This window comes from Nannospalax galili, unplaced genomic scaffold, assembly GCF_000622305.1.
Source record: "Nannospalax galili isolate Female #2095 unplaced genomic scaffold, S.galili_v1.0 scaffold46, whole genome shotgun sequence".
Taxonomy (NCBI): Eukaryota; Metazoa; Chordata; class Mammalia; order Rodentia; family Spalacidae; genus Nannospalax; species Nannospalax galili.
This window is the reverse complement of record NW_008355790.1, coordinates 464787-477825: the sequence shown is the minus strand read 5'-3', so window position 1 is coordinate 477825 and position 13039 is coordinate 464787. Positions and strand designations below refer to the sequence as shown.

General features: G+C 42.4%; 1 protein-coding gene across 1 annotated transcript in view; it reads right to left on the bottom strand.

Moving 5' to 3' along the window:
* The window catches only part of Wwc2 (WW and C2 domain containing 2), a 208002-nt gene that overhangs the window by 12690 nt on the left and 182273 nt on the right, over positions 1-13039 (bottom strand). The window contains exon 21 of the mRNA XM_008853555.3: positions 11629-11871. Within this exon, the coding sequence (XP_008851777.1) occupies positions 11629-11871 (243 nt within the window). The remainder of the gene's footprint in view (positions 1-11628; positions 11872-13039) is intronic.

The window sequence follows — 13039 nt, the reverse complement described above, 5'->3', positions numbered from 1 at the left end:
AAAAATAAATAAAAAAAGATATTCTCAGAGCAAAGGTATAATAAGCTTATTTTAAATTTAAAAATGAAAATGCTGTGGTGCTTTCAGCAAAGGTGACATTTTACAAACTCATTGATTTTGGGTCTTGTAAATGCAGGCAGTTCACGTTCAGAGGGGACAAATGTGGTGCTACTCAAATTCTTGGTAAACCATCACCAACATCAATCTATCTTGAAGTAGCCATATGCCAACTGACTTGAACAGTATATTTTGATCTGCTGAGCACGAAGCTCCAGGGAGGGAACATGCACGCTGGACTGTGGCAGTAAGACTATCTGACCCAGTTTTCCTCCCCAGAGATATACACTATTACATTAGAAACCCCGCAGGCTCCTGGGCGCCCCAGTCTTTCACTGCCTTCCACATGCACGGAATCAGATCTCTTTCCCCTTGGGGAGCACTGTCCTCTAAGTGGCCTAATGACTGCTGACATCTTCAACCATCAGCATTTTTGTGGTGACTACAAAATTACTTTGAAACTTGGTAGTATTTTCTCACAAAGAAAGATCAACTATGGTACACATGAAAATACACCTTTTCCTGCTGAGTAAGAACACACTTTGTGGAATATTTTATCTGCCTTTATATTCATATATTTATATCTCTACCTGTATCTGTATGTTTCTCTAAAACTCTGGGTGACAAGAAATGCCTCAGAGGTTTTATCAGCTATTAATCACACTAATTAACTTTACAGACAGTTAAGTCTCAGTGTGGAATACTTCATTGCAATCATTAAGATTTATTTTGCTGAGGTATATTAACTTAATTAATTTTTAATGTGTATGAGTGTTTTGCTGCATGTATGTAAATGTACTTGTGATGTGCAATGCCCCTGGAGGTTAGATAAGGGCATCAGATCCCCTGGAACTGGAGTTACAGATAGTTGTTAGCTGCCGTGTGGGTGCTGGGAACCAGACCCTGGTCCTCTGTGAGAGCCGCCAGTGCTCTTAACTGCTGCGCAATCTCTCCAGCTCCTTAGACACTTAACAATGAGGTCAGAATCATGGTATTCATCATTCAATGACTAAATGACCACAAACTAGTATCAAAATAAAGTATAATTTTCCAAAAGAGAATTCTAAAGTGTCACTCACTTTTAAAAAATATTTTATTATTTTTATTTTATGTGTATGAGTGTATTGCCTGCCTGTATGTAAGTGCACCCGTGTTGTGGAAAGCCCAAGGAGGTCAGAAGAATGCACTGGATTCCCCTGGAACTGGAGTTATGGACAGTTGTTAGCTGCCATGTGGATGCAGGAATTGAACCCGGGTCCTCTGCAAGAGCAGTTAATGCTCTTAACTGCTTAGCCAATTCTCCAGCCCGCAAGTGTCACTCTTTCTAAGACAGTTTCCAAAGCTGGAATGAGGTATCAGACAAGGAAAAGGAGATACTGACCACCACATCTTTTCAACTTCCCCCTACAATATAGGATGGAACCCAGAGATTTTCATGTGTCAGGCAAGTGCTCTCCCATTGAGCTACACCCCTGGTTTTGGTCTGGGGAATTCTTATCTTTTCTTCTTCCCTTTTTTTGAGATTGGATCTCATGTAGTCCAGGCTTCCCTTGAACTAGCTACCTATGCAGTTGAGGATGACCTTGAACTTCTGATCATCCTGCCTCCATCTCCTCAGTGCTGGGATTATAAAAGGTGTGCTTCCATGCCCAGTTTTATGCAGTGGTAAGTATCGAACCCAGGACCTTATGCATGCTAGGCAAGCACTCTATCAACTTAGCTACACTCCAGCCCATCTTTGAAATTCTGAAGCCAGACTGGACAGGTTCACAACTGCCAGGGCATTTCTGAGCAGTTCTGAATACCAGTGACCAGTTTTTGCTTTACATACATGAGTATTGCCATGTGGGTAATGCAAGACCTAGTCTGTGTGCAAAATGCATCCATCGAGGCATTAGTCAACTCTATTGGCAAAGTGATTAAACTCACAGTTGTGGGTTACGCTGAGGCTAAAAAAACCCAGGAGGCTCATGTAGCTCTGGGAGCACCTGTATGGACACTGGTTCTGACACTGTTGGGGTCCTCTGTTATGCAAGTAGAAGTCTCTTCATGTCCGGATAGCTCACGAGCTCGGAAACCATGTGCTGCAGATTCCTTTCATAGCAGAGTGCCTTCCTGGCATCCTCCCTGACTCTTCTTTTAAAGTGCTCGCCACAAATACATGCCCTCCAGCACAGGAGCTACCAGGTTTTAATCAGGCGTTGTCTGATAGCCTGATAGAAGCCCACTGCCCTATGCAAATGAGGCATCCTAAAAGTACCTATCAACTAATACTTTTACCACTACCCCCACAGTATAAAATATTTTGGTTTCCCCTAATTCTGGATCACCTCACTCAGACTCGGAGCTGGATCACTTAGACTTGGAGCTGGATCACTTAAACTTGGAGCTGGAGCTGAATCACTGAGATCTGAGCTGAGTCACTTGTCTTGAGCTGTAACACTAAATCCTGTGATCCAGTCTCCCTGGGGGGCGCTATTCCTCCGTTATCGGCCCACGGATACCCCAGCTTTCGCCCGCTCCGTGCCTCTTCCCTGTGGAGTTCACTGGCCAGGAACTCCGCAATCCTGAGGAAAGGTACAAGGGTGTAATAGAGGCGGGATTCTGACTAGATAATGCTCTAGTAGCAGAGGAAGCTCTCCGCTCCAGAGAAGTGTGTAGCCATCAGCTACAGCCAGCATCAGAGAAGTCTACGCACCTGCTGTCTCCAGAGAGGCGCGGCCGGCTAGGCCCACCAGTGGCTAGCCAGCAGGACCAGAACCACGGCGGGAGAGTGCGCGCGCGCACACCTAACCCCGGGCCACATCCAGAGTGAGTGCGCCCGGAGCCCAGGTGCGCTCCCCACATCGCTTGTGGCCAGACTCACGCCGGGACTAGCCAGGTGTGGCGGAGACCCCAGGGTGCCCGCACACACCACACCGGGGGTCTAGCGACACGCCCCATAGACACAAGCATGGGGAAGGTACCAGTCAGATATTTCAGGCAGCACCCAGTTTTTTTAAAAAAATTATTTTATTTATTACTTTTAGATTTATGTGTATGAGTGTATTGCCTTGCATGTATGTGAGTGCACCCGTGTGATACTGTGAAGATCAGAAGAGGGCTTTGGATTCCCCTGGAACTAGAGTTAAGGATGGTTCATAGCCGCCACGTGAGCACCCACTTTTAAAATCTAAAAAATTGGGGCTGGAGAGATGGCTCAGCAGTTAAGAACACTGGCTATTCTCGCAAAAGTCCCAGGTTTGAATCCCAGGAACCACATGGCAGCTAACAACTGTTGGTAACTCCAGTTCCAGGGGATCTGACAGCCTCCTCTGACCTCTGCGAGCATTGCATGGCATGGGTGCACTTACCTACATACAGGCATAACACTCATCACATAAAAATAATAAATAAAATCTTAAAAAAAAGATAAAAAATTTTTATTTATTTTTATGTGTATGAGTGTTTTGCCTGTACGTATGTAAGTGTACCTGGGTGTGCAATGCCCATGCCTCGGAGACCAAAATAGTGTGTAAGATCCCCTGGAACTGGAGTTAAAGGTGCTTGTGAGTCACTATGTGGGTGCTAGGAACCACAACTGGTTTCTCTGGAAAAGGAGTAAGTTCTCTTAACCACTAAGCCATCTTGCCAGCCCAGTACCCACTTTTAGATGGTAACTTGTGATACAGAAAATCAAAACGCTAATAATTAGGAGGTATGAGTGGAATTACCTCCTACATCATATGAGTTATTATGCCAAATGACAGTTTCAAAGCAGTCTCTTGTGAGGGAGTTACTTCAATTTCATATTATGGTTGCAAGCCTGCCTGGCATTCCTATGGTTATTTCTGTCACTAAGAACCACATAATAGGCCGGTATGACAGGTAGGAAAAACAAGGAGTTTCAGGCAGCCTGGCACCCTGGGAAGAGTGAAACAGCCACTTTTGTCCAATCATTGCCATTGTTTTCCCAGACAATGACTGACCACTGAGAGGCTGGTAACACAGCAGCTTAAATCTGTTTCAGGATAGTCTGTCAGAGTTGAGGGTCAAGTACAAAACTTTGTCTTTTAGGCAAGGTCTGTAGGAAACACTCATTGACTGAGAACTTGTCCCAGAGCCACCAAGGTGCCCGTGGACCATAGATGCTCATACCATGGCCACGCCTAGCCCTGAAGCCCACCAAAAGTGCCCACCCGTCAGTTTCTCATCACTCTGTAGGTTGCATTTATCTTTCTACCAGTAAAAAAAAAGGTGAACCCTTTAGTCTTAAAGTGGACAGGGGCAAGCACAGCTGAAAGTAGATTTTTAAAAGGCTAGCAGCTTTAATGAGGCCCTGGAGACTATTGTCAAGGTGGGATGGGATAGCTATTATAGGGCATATGATATGGAAAAAGCACAGGTGAGGTGGGGGCTCATGGGTGCCCTGGGAGTTTATACCTAGGTTGGAGGTTCAAGAGGGAAAATTTTGCATTAAAAGGGTTTCTTTTCCTTTTCCTTTTTTTCTTTTGGTCTTTTTGAGACACGGTCTCCCTGTAGCCCCAGCTGGCCTGGAACTCGCTATGTAGACCAGGCTGGCCTTGAACTCACAGAGATCTGCCTGTCTCTGCCTCTTGAGTGCTGGGATTAAAGGCGTGCGCCACCATACCCGGCTTTAAATCTTATTTTTAAATTAAAAAAAAATTTTTTTAGAAGAAGCATTTCATTACAGCTTTAACATACTCAATAACAGGAAGAACTTCACTCAAGTTTCTGAAGGAACTGGCTCGTTGTTGGGTTTTATATTTCTTCCACTCTCCATCCACTTGTACTAAAGGCAAATCCAAGAGTTTCATTAGAGTGGAAGGAAAACACGAGTCACCCTAATACTCTCTAATCTTGAATCATCCATCAACAGCAGAAATCTCAGCAGAAGTATACAATGAAATACAATGTGCAAGATCAGGGACACAGTGTAGTATGATACTTTTACTTCTGAAAGAAGGCCTTAATCTTAGTTTTCAATCAGCTGGACATACTGGTTGGATTTGCCCAAGTCCCTAACTATTCTGTGGGATAACACTGACCCTGTGGACTTGGAAGCAGCCTGGCACTCTGAGCTCCTGTCACATACATTGCTGCTGCGACCACCCCAAACTGCACTGCTTAGAAACTTGCAGGGGCTCCACTCCACTTAGGCCTTCAAGGTTCTCAGCAATATCCCCTTAGCCTGTCTTATCGCCAACCAGGCAGGTGCAGAATAGGCATGAGAGATAAAAAGATTAAAATACAAAAAGGTATACTCCTATTCTTTACTAGTAATGTGTTTTTAACTTTCCTTTTCTACATTCAAATCCATAATCTACTGGGAGCTGATTTTTATGTATTGGGCAGCGATGCAATATTATCTTTTCCCTGTATGGATCATATTTTTTCTAGTCCCACTCCTTCCTCAGGTATTGGGATCAAACCCAGGTCCTCATGTGTGCTAGGCAAGTGTTCTACCACTCAGCTACATTCCGGCCTTTCCAGCTTTCTTTGTTCCATAGCCTCTTCTAACTGACAGGCCCCCTGCTCCATAAAACAATGTGCTACACACACACATATGTGTGCCTGTTTCTAGGCTCTATTTCATACTGCGATTGGGCTCCTGTCTCCTCCCAATTCCATACTAACTGCTTTTGCATGTTTAATAAATCCTGGCTTCTTCTGTGGCAAGTTCCCTTCTTTCCTTATTTTTCTTCTTCAAAATTATTTTCAATATTCATGAAAAATCATATAGGCATTTTGCCTGGGAGTAGATTCTATGGTACATTTTAGGAAGACCTGACCATTTCCTTTATTATTTTTTTTAATAAAAAAATTTTATGTGTGTGAGTGTTTTGCCTGCATGTATGTAAGTATACACGTATGTGCAATGCCTGCAGAGGTCAGAAGTGGGTGTTGGCGCCTCTGGAACTGGAGTTATGAACAGTTGTCAGCTGCCATGTGGTGGAATCTAACCCAGGTCCTCTGGAAGAACAGCATGTGTTCTTAACTACTGAGCCATCTCTCCAGCTCTGTACTAATTCTCTTATATTAGGAATCAAGAAACTATGATATGCCATCTGTTTTTTAATAGAATACTATGATTGATATTTATTTACATTAAAAAAAATCTTATTATTTTTATTTTACGTGTATGAGTGTACTGCCTGAATGAATGTAAGTGTACCCGTGTCATGCAATGCCCTCCTCAGAGATTGGAAGAGGGTGTCAGATCCCTTGAAACTGGAGTTATGGATGGTTGTTAGCTGCCATGTGGATGCTGGGAACTGAACCTGGGTCCCCTGCAAGAGCAGCCAGTGCTTTTAAATGTGGAGCCAAGTCTCCAGCCCTAACTTACATTTCTTTATGGTTGCTTTTTGGTAAAATAGCAGATTCACATGTTGGCCTCCATATTTAGTAGTTGGCCCTTTACAGAAAAGCATGCTGACCACCCCTGCTCTATATCAATGTGGTATATTTCTTTATAAATTTAAGTGTTTTTGTATTTCTCACTAAAAAGTTGCATTTTCCCTATATTGTATATAAAATTCATTACTTTTTTGATATAAACATTAATACTTAAATTTTCTAGCTGTTTTTGGCTGGTGCATTAAAAAGTGTTATAGGTTGAATGTGAAATGCTCCCAACACCTCATGTGTTGACTGCTTCATCCCCAGTTGGTGGTGCTACTGTGGAAGTACTAGAAATTTAGGGAGGTGGGGCCAGCAGGAGGAAGTAGGCTACAAGGAGGGTGCCTTAAAGATTATGCCTTGCCTCGGATCCCTTACTCTCTGCTTCCTGTCTGCCACAAGAGTAGCCTCCTCCACTCCATGCTCCCACAGCCAGGATGCTCTGCCAAACTGCAGGGGCCATACAAACATGGAATGAACACTCGGAATCTGTACGCCAAACAGAACTTTCTTCCTTTAAGTTGTTCTCTGTTACTCTGGCCACAGCTAATATAGTAATCAATAGAGAAAGAAATATAACAGATTTTATAGATCATTCTTTTATTTACCCAGCTTACTAAATTCTCTTATCTCTAATAACTTGTAGATTTTTTTAATGCAGGCAACCATGCTACTTGCCAATCATGACAGCTCCCCCCACCTCCAATCATTTGGCTTGTCTTATGGCACCAACTAGAACTCCTAACAAGCACAATGTTGAAGAATGCTGAAGAATGCCTGTGTCTCATTTCAAAGAAACGACTGCAATGTTCATCTATTTAGAATCACATTTGGTTTATGTTATTCTTTATCAGGAGTTTGATGTCTTCTTTTAGCTTACTGAGGATTTGAAATATGAATGACCACTGACTTTCATGAGTATTTTCCTGTATCCATGGAGTTGATCAATAGTTTTTTTTCTTCAATCTGTTAATGTGAGTGTACTAATACATTTCTTAATATTAAAAAAACTTTCACAGTTCAATATAGCCAAAATGTGTTTTTAAGGCTGGGCATGATGGCGTATGCCTTTCATCCCAGCACTTTGGAGGCAGAGGCAGGTGGATCTCTGTGAGTTCAAGGCCAGCCTGGTATACATAGTGAGTTCCAGGCCAGCTGGGGCTAAAGGGAGACCCTGTCTCAAAAGGCCCCCCCCAAAAAAGTTATTTGATTTTGTTTACTAGCATTTCAGATTTATGTATCTCCATTCATAAATGTAACTAGCCTGTGATTTCCCTTTGATAATACTTTTTGCTTACTTTAAGAATCAGGGACATTAACCATATAGATTTAAGTGTGGCATGTTTTCTCCTAATGTATAAAATTGAGACAATCTGTTCTTTGAAAATTTAGTAGAACCTGTCAGTAAAAAATATAGACTTTATGTTTTCTTTATGGGTAGATTTTAAATTCCTGCTGCCATTTCTTTAAGAGGTATAGGATTTCTCAACCACCATCCTTCACTTACCATTTTTTGTATATTTTCCTAGGTATCTGTCTAAATTGTGGATATATACTGCTCATTACATTAAACTATTTTTTAAAAATTTTATTTATTATTTTGATTTTATGTGTATGGTGTATTGCCTGCAACTAGGTAAGTGCACCCGTGTCATGCAATGCCCATGGAGGTCAGAAGAGACTGTCGGATCCCCTGGGGCTGGAGTTAGGGACAGTTGTTAGCTGCCATGTGGGTGCTGGGATTCAGACCCGGGTCTTCTGCAAGAACAGCCAGTGTTCTTAACTGCTGAGCCATCTCTCCAGCTCCACATTCAATTATTTTTTAAATTCCAAATTTATCTGTACTTTTTTTTCTTTTTCATCGATGTGTTAGTCACTTTTTGTTGCTGTGGCAAAATACCTGTTTTAAGAGAAACCAGTTTTAAGAGAAGAAGGGCTTATTTTGGCTCATGGTTTCAGTCCATGGTCACATGGCTCTTTTGCCTCTGGGCCTGGACAAGGCAAGGTGACCACGTGAAGCAGGGCATGCAGTGGAGCAGGGCGGCTCACCTGGACAGAAGGCAGGGAGAGAGCGAGGAAGAGGACAAGGTATGCCCTTTAGAGGCACCTCCTAGTGACCCCTGGTTCTAGCTCATTGAACTACGAAGTACTCCTGGTGTGATCACTTCTTAATACTTCCACTAGCTGGGACCAAGCCTTCAACACGTGAACCTTTGAGGGACATTTCATACTGAGCCCATTACAGTCTTTTTCAGAGATTTATCCCTTTTTACATTTTTTTCTCAGGTTTTTTCACTCTGAAGTGCTTTTTTGCTTTATTGAGCTCCTATTTATACAATGGAGATATGCTAAAAACTGACACAAATAAACTGTAATAGCAAGCAATTTATTTATGGCTCTTAATATTAAACATTAAGTGGAAAAAAAATCTCAAAATAATAATTACTGATCCCTGAGTATAGAGAATTTCTTGTTATAACAAAACAGAAACAAACAACAAAAGTTCAGGAGAACTAAGTTTTGTTTATATGCATAGTTATAAAACTCCAATTAACTGAGAGCCTTTGATCCACAAGGGCCAAGACTAAGATGCTTCTCTCTAGTATTAAGGATGGTCAAAAGACCAAGAGTTTGAATTTGCTGTGGATGATGAGTTAAGAGACACAGAAGATAAAGAAGATAACCTTTGCTAAGGTTATAATGTGAGGGTAGCTCACTTCTGCTTTCAAGTCTATGAAGCGATGAGTTTTGTGGGCCCCATTTCCCCATAGGCTCTTGTCCATGGGCCCTTCAATGGTGGTGTTTATCTGGACCTTACTCACTCACTGTCAAAGCAAGCCACAGTGGCACCTCACTCAGGAACCCTCTCACCTCTCCAGGAAGAGAACTCCCTTGAGGGCTGGAATGCCAGGCAATCTCCTCCATCACGACCATGTTTAAAAACCTGTATTGGGGCTGGAGGGGTGGCTCATCAGTTAAGAGCATTGACTGCTCTTGCAGAGGACCCGGGTTTGATTCCCAGCACCCACATAGTGGCTACGAACTGTCCTTAACTCCAGTTCCAGGGGAATTCGAAGCTGTCCTTGGGCATTGCATGACATGGGTGCATTCACATACATGCCGGCAATATACTCATACACATAAAATAAAAATAATAATAAAGTATTAAAAAAAATCCTATATTCACAATTAGGTCTACCATTGACTCCATGTTGGACAAACTTCCTGAGATTCTATTATGTGTTCACTTTTCTGTCTACTAAGTGGAATAGAATAGGTAATATGCTTTGTTACTTAGAGTTTTAAAAAATATTGCAGTGAGTAAATGGACAGGGCTCCTATATTAAACTTCACCCACCACAGCTCAAGGACTATTGCAGAAGAGGGGGCAGAAAGATTGTATGAGCCAAGAGAAGAGGAGCAGGACCACAAGGAAACAAAGTTTTACAGGCTACTGGGACCTTGCTCATACGAACTTACAGCAATGGTGTCAGTATGCATAAGATCCATGCAAACTCAATCAGATAAAAACAAGGATAGAACTGAGAAATGGGCAGGAGGTCACAACTTTGGCGAGGAACTATTGGTAGCTAATTACTGCTGTGTGAGGGAGAGGTGATCTTTATGGGAGTGATGCTAGACAGGCTCCAGTGGAATTAACACTGATGGAGATCTGGGTACACAAACTTGACTCAACAGGCCTTAATATATATGACAAAATGCATGAAGTCCTGTGGGTGGGCTATGGGGGGAGTGCAGATAGGAAAGGGAAGGGCTAAATATGATTAAGATGTATTACTGTATGAAATCCAAAAAATTCAATAAAAATATTTTTAAAATATTGGTATTAGGTAGGGTGTAGAGGTGTAAACCTTTAACTGGGGAGGCAGACGTAGGCGGATCTTTGTGGGTTTGAGGCCATGACAGCCTGGTCTACACAGTGAGTTCTAGGCCAGCCAGGGCTACATAGTGAAAGCCTATCTCAAAAAAAAAAAAAAAAAAGATTATTTGTTTGATTTTTGAAATTCATTCATAGTTCCCTCTGAGAGTAGTATTACTAATTAATGAAATAACTGAAACCCCCCTATAGCACCACAACCACAAGATTAAAAAAATAACTTTTGGTTCAAAAGAAAGATTTCTTATGGATGATATTGTCTATATTTTCTATTAGTTCAAGGACAGATAAACTGTACATCACATTTCCACCCTAAATTAAAAGAAAATAATGGTTTGGCACTTGTGATACTTTTCAAATAGTTTTCACCTGTATTTGAAGATTATATAGGACATATATATAGAAATGAATACTTAGTTCTAAAGCAAAATATACATTCTAATCCTGAGAATAAATCAATTTCATACTCATGTAAATTCTTGAAAATGTCAGTAATATTTGGGTGGCACAATAGAAACAATTTTTCTAATATATTTTATTTTTGTTAGGTGGGGTGGTACATGCATGCCTATATAAAAAAAGACCCAAACCTTTATTCAGCGATTTTGTCTTACTTTGTATGGATGTCTGTAGGGTGAAAGGTAAGTGAATCCTAGTAAGTGAAATGGCATCTTTCAAGGCAGGAAAGTGAAAATTTAGGAACATTAAAATGAGCGGTGTAGGGGGCTGGAGAGATGGCTCAGCAGTTAAGAGCACTGGCTGCTCTTGCAGAGGGCTCAGGTTCAGTTCTCAGCTCCCACATGGTGGCTACCAACCTGTAGCTCCAGTTCTAGGGGCTCAGAAGCCCTCTTCCGGCTTCCAGTGACACTGGGTATGCACATAGTGCACATACATACATGCAGGCACACATTCATACACATGAAATAGAAAAATAATTTTTAAAAAAATTAGCAATGTATTTGTAACTAATGTGGTTAGCTACAAATCTTGAAGAGCTAAATGCATAACTTGTTGAAACACAGAAAACGCTGAGGAGAAATAACCAGGACCAGGTCCTGCCTCCTGCCAGGCTCCCTTTCTATCAGATGCCCAAAGACCACCACTCTTTTAGCAATATTTGGGTAGCAGAGGCACTATAATGGTGGGATGGACCTATCCCAAGTCCTAGAAAAAGGATCTGAGGGGTGAGATTGGGAACCTCCTACACGGTGGCGGCCCTCACCAGGAAAGAATCCGCATCAGCTTCTCCCAGTGAGTGACCCAGAACTCTGTACCTGCTTCTCAGCTTGTTTCAGGAGCTTCTGGAATCTCTCGTCCTCCAGTACACCGGGAGGAAGGTCGGTCTCTCCCTGAGCTTTCAGCTCCTCCAGTTTTTGTCGCAAGTCCCTCAAGGCCTGTAGCTCGTCGTTGAGGCGACTCTGGCGGGTTAGCGAGGCCTGAAGGTCCAGTTCCAGGTCTAGAGATGTGCGCACGGGGCATTCTTGGGCTGCCCTTCTGAGGACTGGCTGGCAGACCGCCTGGAGAAGCAGAAAACCAGGTTCCCCTTGTTATGTGGGTAGTCATTATTCTGCCTGTCCTCCCTGATGCAAGACAAGACTGCTCTTCCTTACTCGCAGGAAGGGAGGCATAACTGGCCATGTGACTTGCTTTGGCCAAAGAAAGGGAAGTGGGAGGAGTCCATCTTACTTCCAAAGGTATATGAGAGCCCTGGGTTCCTGCTTCTACTGGAGGCACAGCGGAGGGCCAGAGATGGAGGCTCCATCAGCCTGGGTCCCAGTGAGAATAGAAAGGGTCCAACATGAGGTCCGCCAGCCATGAACTAGTAGCCAAGCATGAAACAAACCCCATCATCTTAAACTATTTTAAAAGTGAATATGCGGCTGGTGAGATGGCTCAGTGAGTAAGGCACTTGCTGCCAAGCCTGATGATCTGAGTTCAATCTCCAGAACCCACACTGTGGAAGGAGAGAAACAACTCCTGCAAGTTGTCCTTTGACCCTCACATACTTGCTGTGGCATGTTACCCCAATACATAAATAAGTAAATTTAATTAAAAAAAAACAAAAAACAAACAAACTAGGTAGGACAGTCCATGCTATTTGGAAAACAAACATGTTACAAAAAGCTTACATGTCGTCCATTTGAGGAAACAGAACTCTTGGCAGCTCACTCCTTTCCTACCACATCCTGAGTGCTGGCCAGAAGGCAGTGCAGAGTCTGCTCTCTCACAATCCAGATGCTTAAATTTCAGCTCTTCCCCACTGTGTAGCATCTACTTTCACCACTGTCCCTCCCAGGGCCAATCTATCCATTTATCAAGGAATAATTACTTAGGTAGGAGCAAATGTCGGTGGGTGGGTGGGGGTTATAGGCAGAATACTGGTAAGAGAATGAGGACAGGGATGAGTCATATTCATTTGATGAAAAGAACATAAATTAGATTAGGTAAGATGGCATAAGCAGAGGGTACAGAGGGTATTTCTTGCCTAGATTCATTATTGTGCAAATAGAAAATAAGAGATTCCTAAGAATGGGAACTATGTGATATAACAGATGAGAGCTTCAAACTTGATATTTGTTCTAGTTTGAAGATGTGGAAAAACAATGGTTCTCATAACAAAAGGAAGTGGGAGGGCCTTGTCTGTGTGTCTTATATCAGGACCTCACACAAGGTGGAATAGTTTTT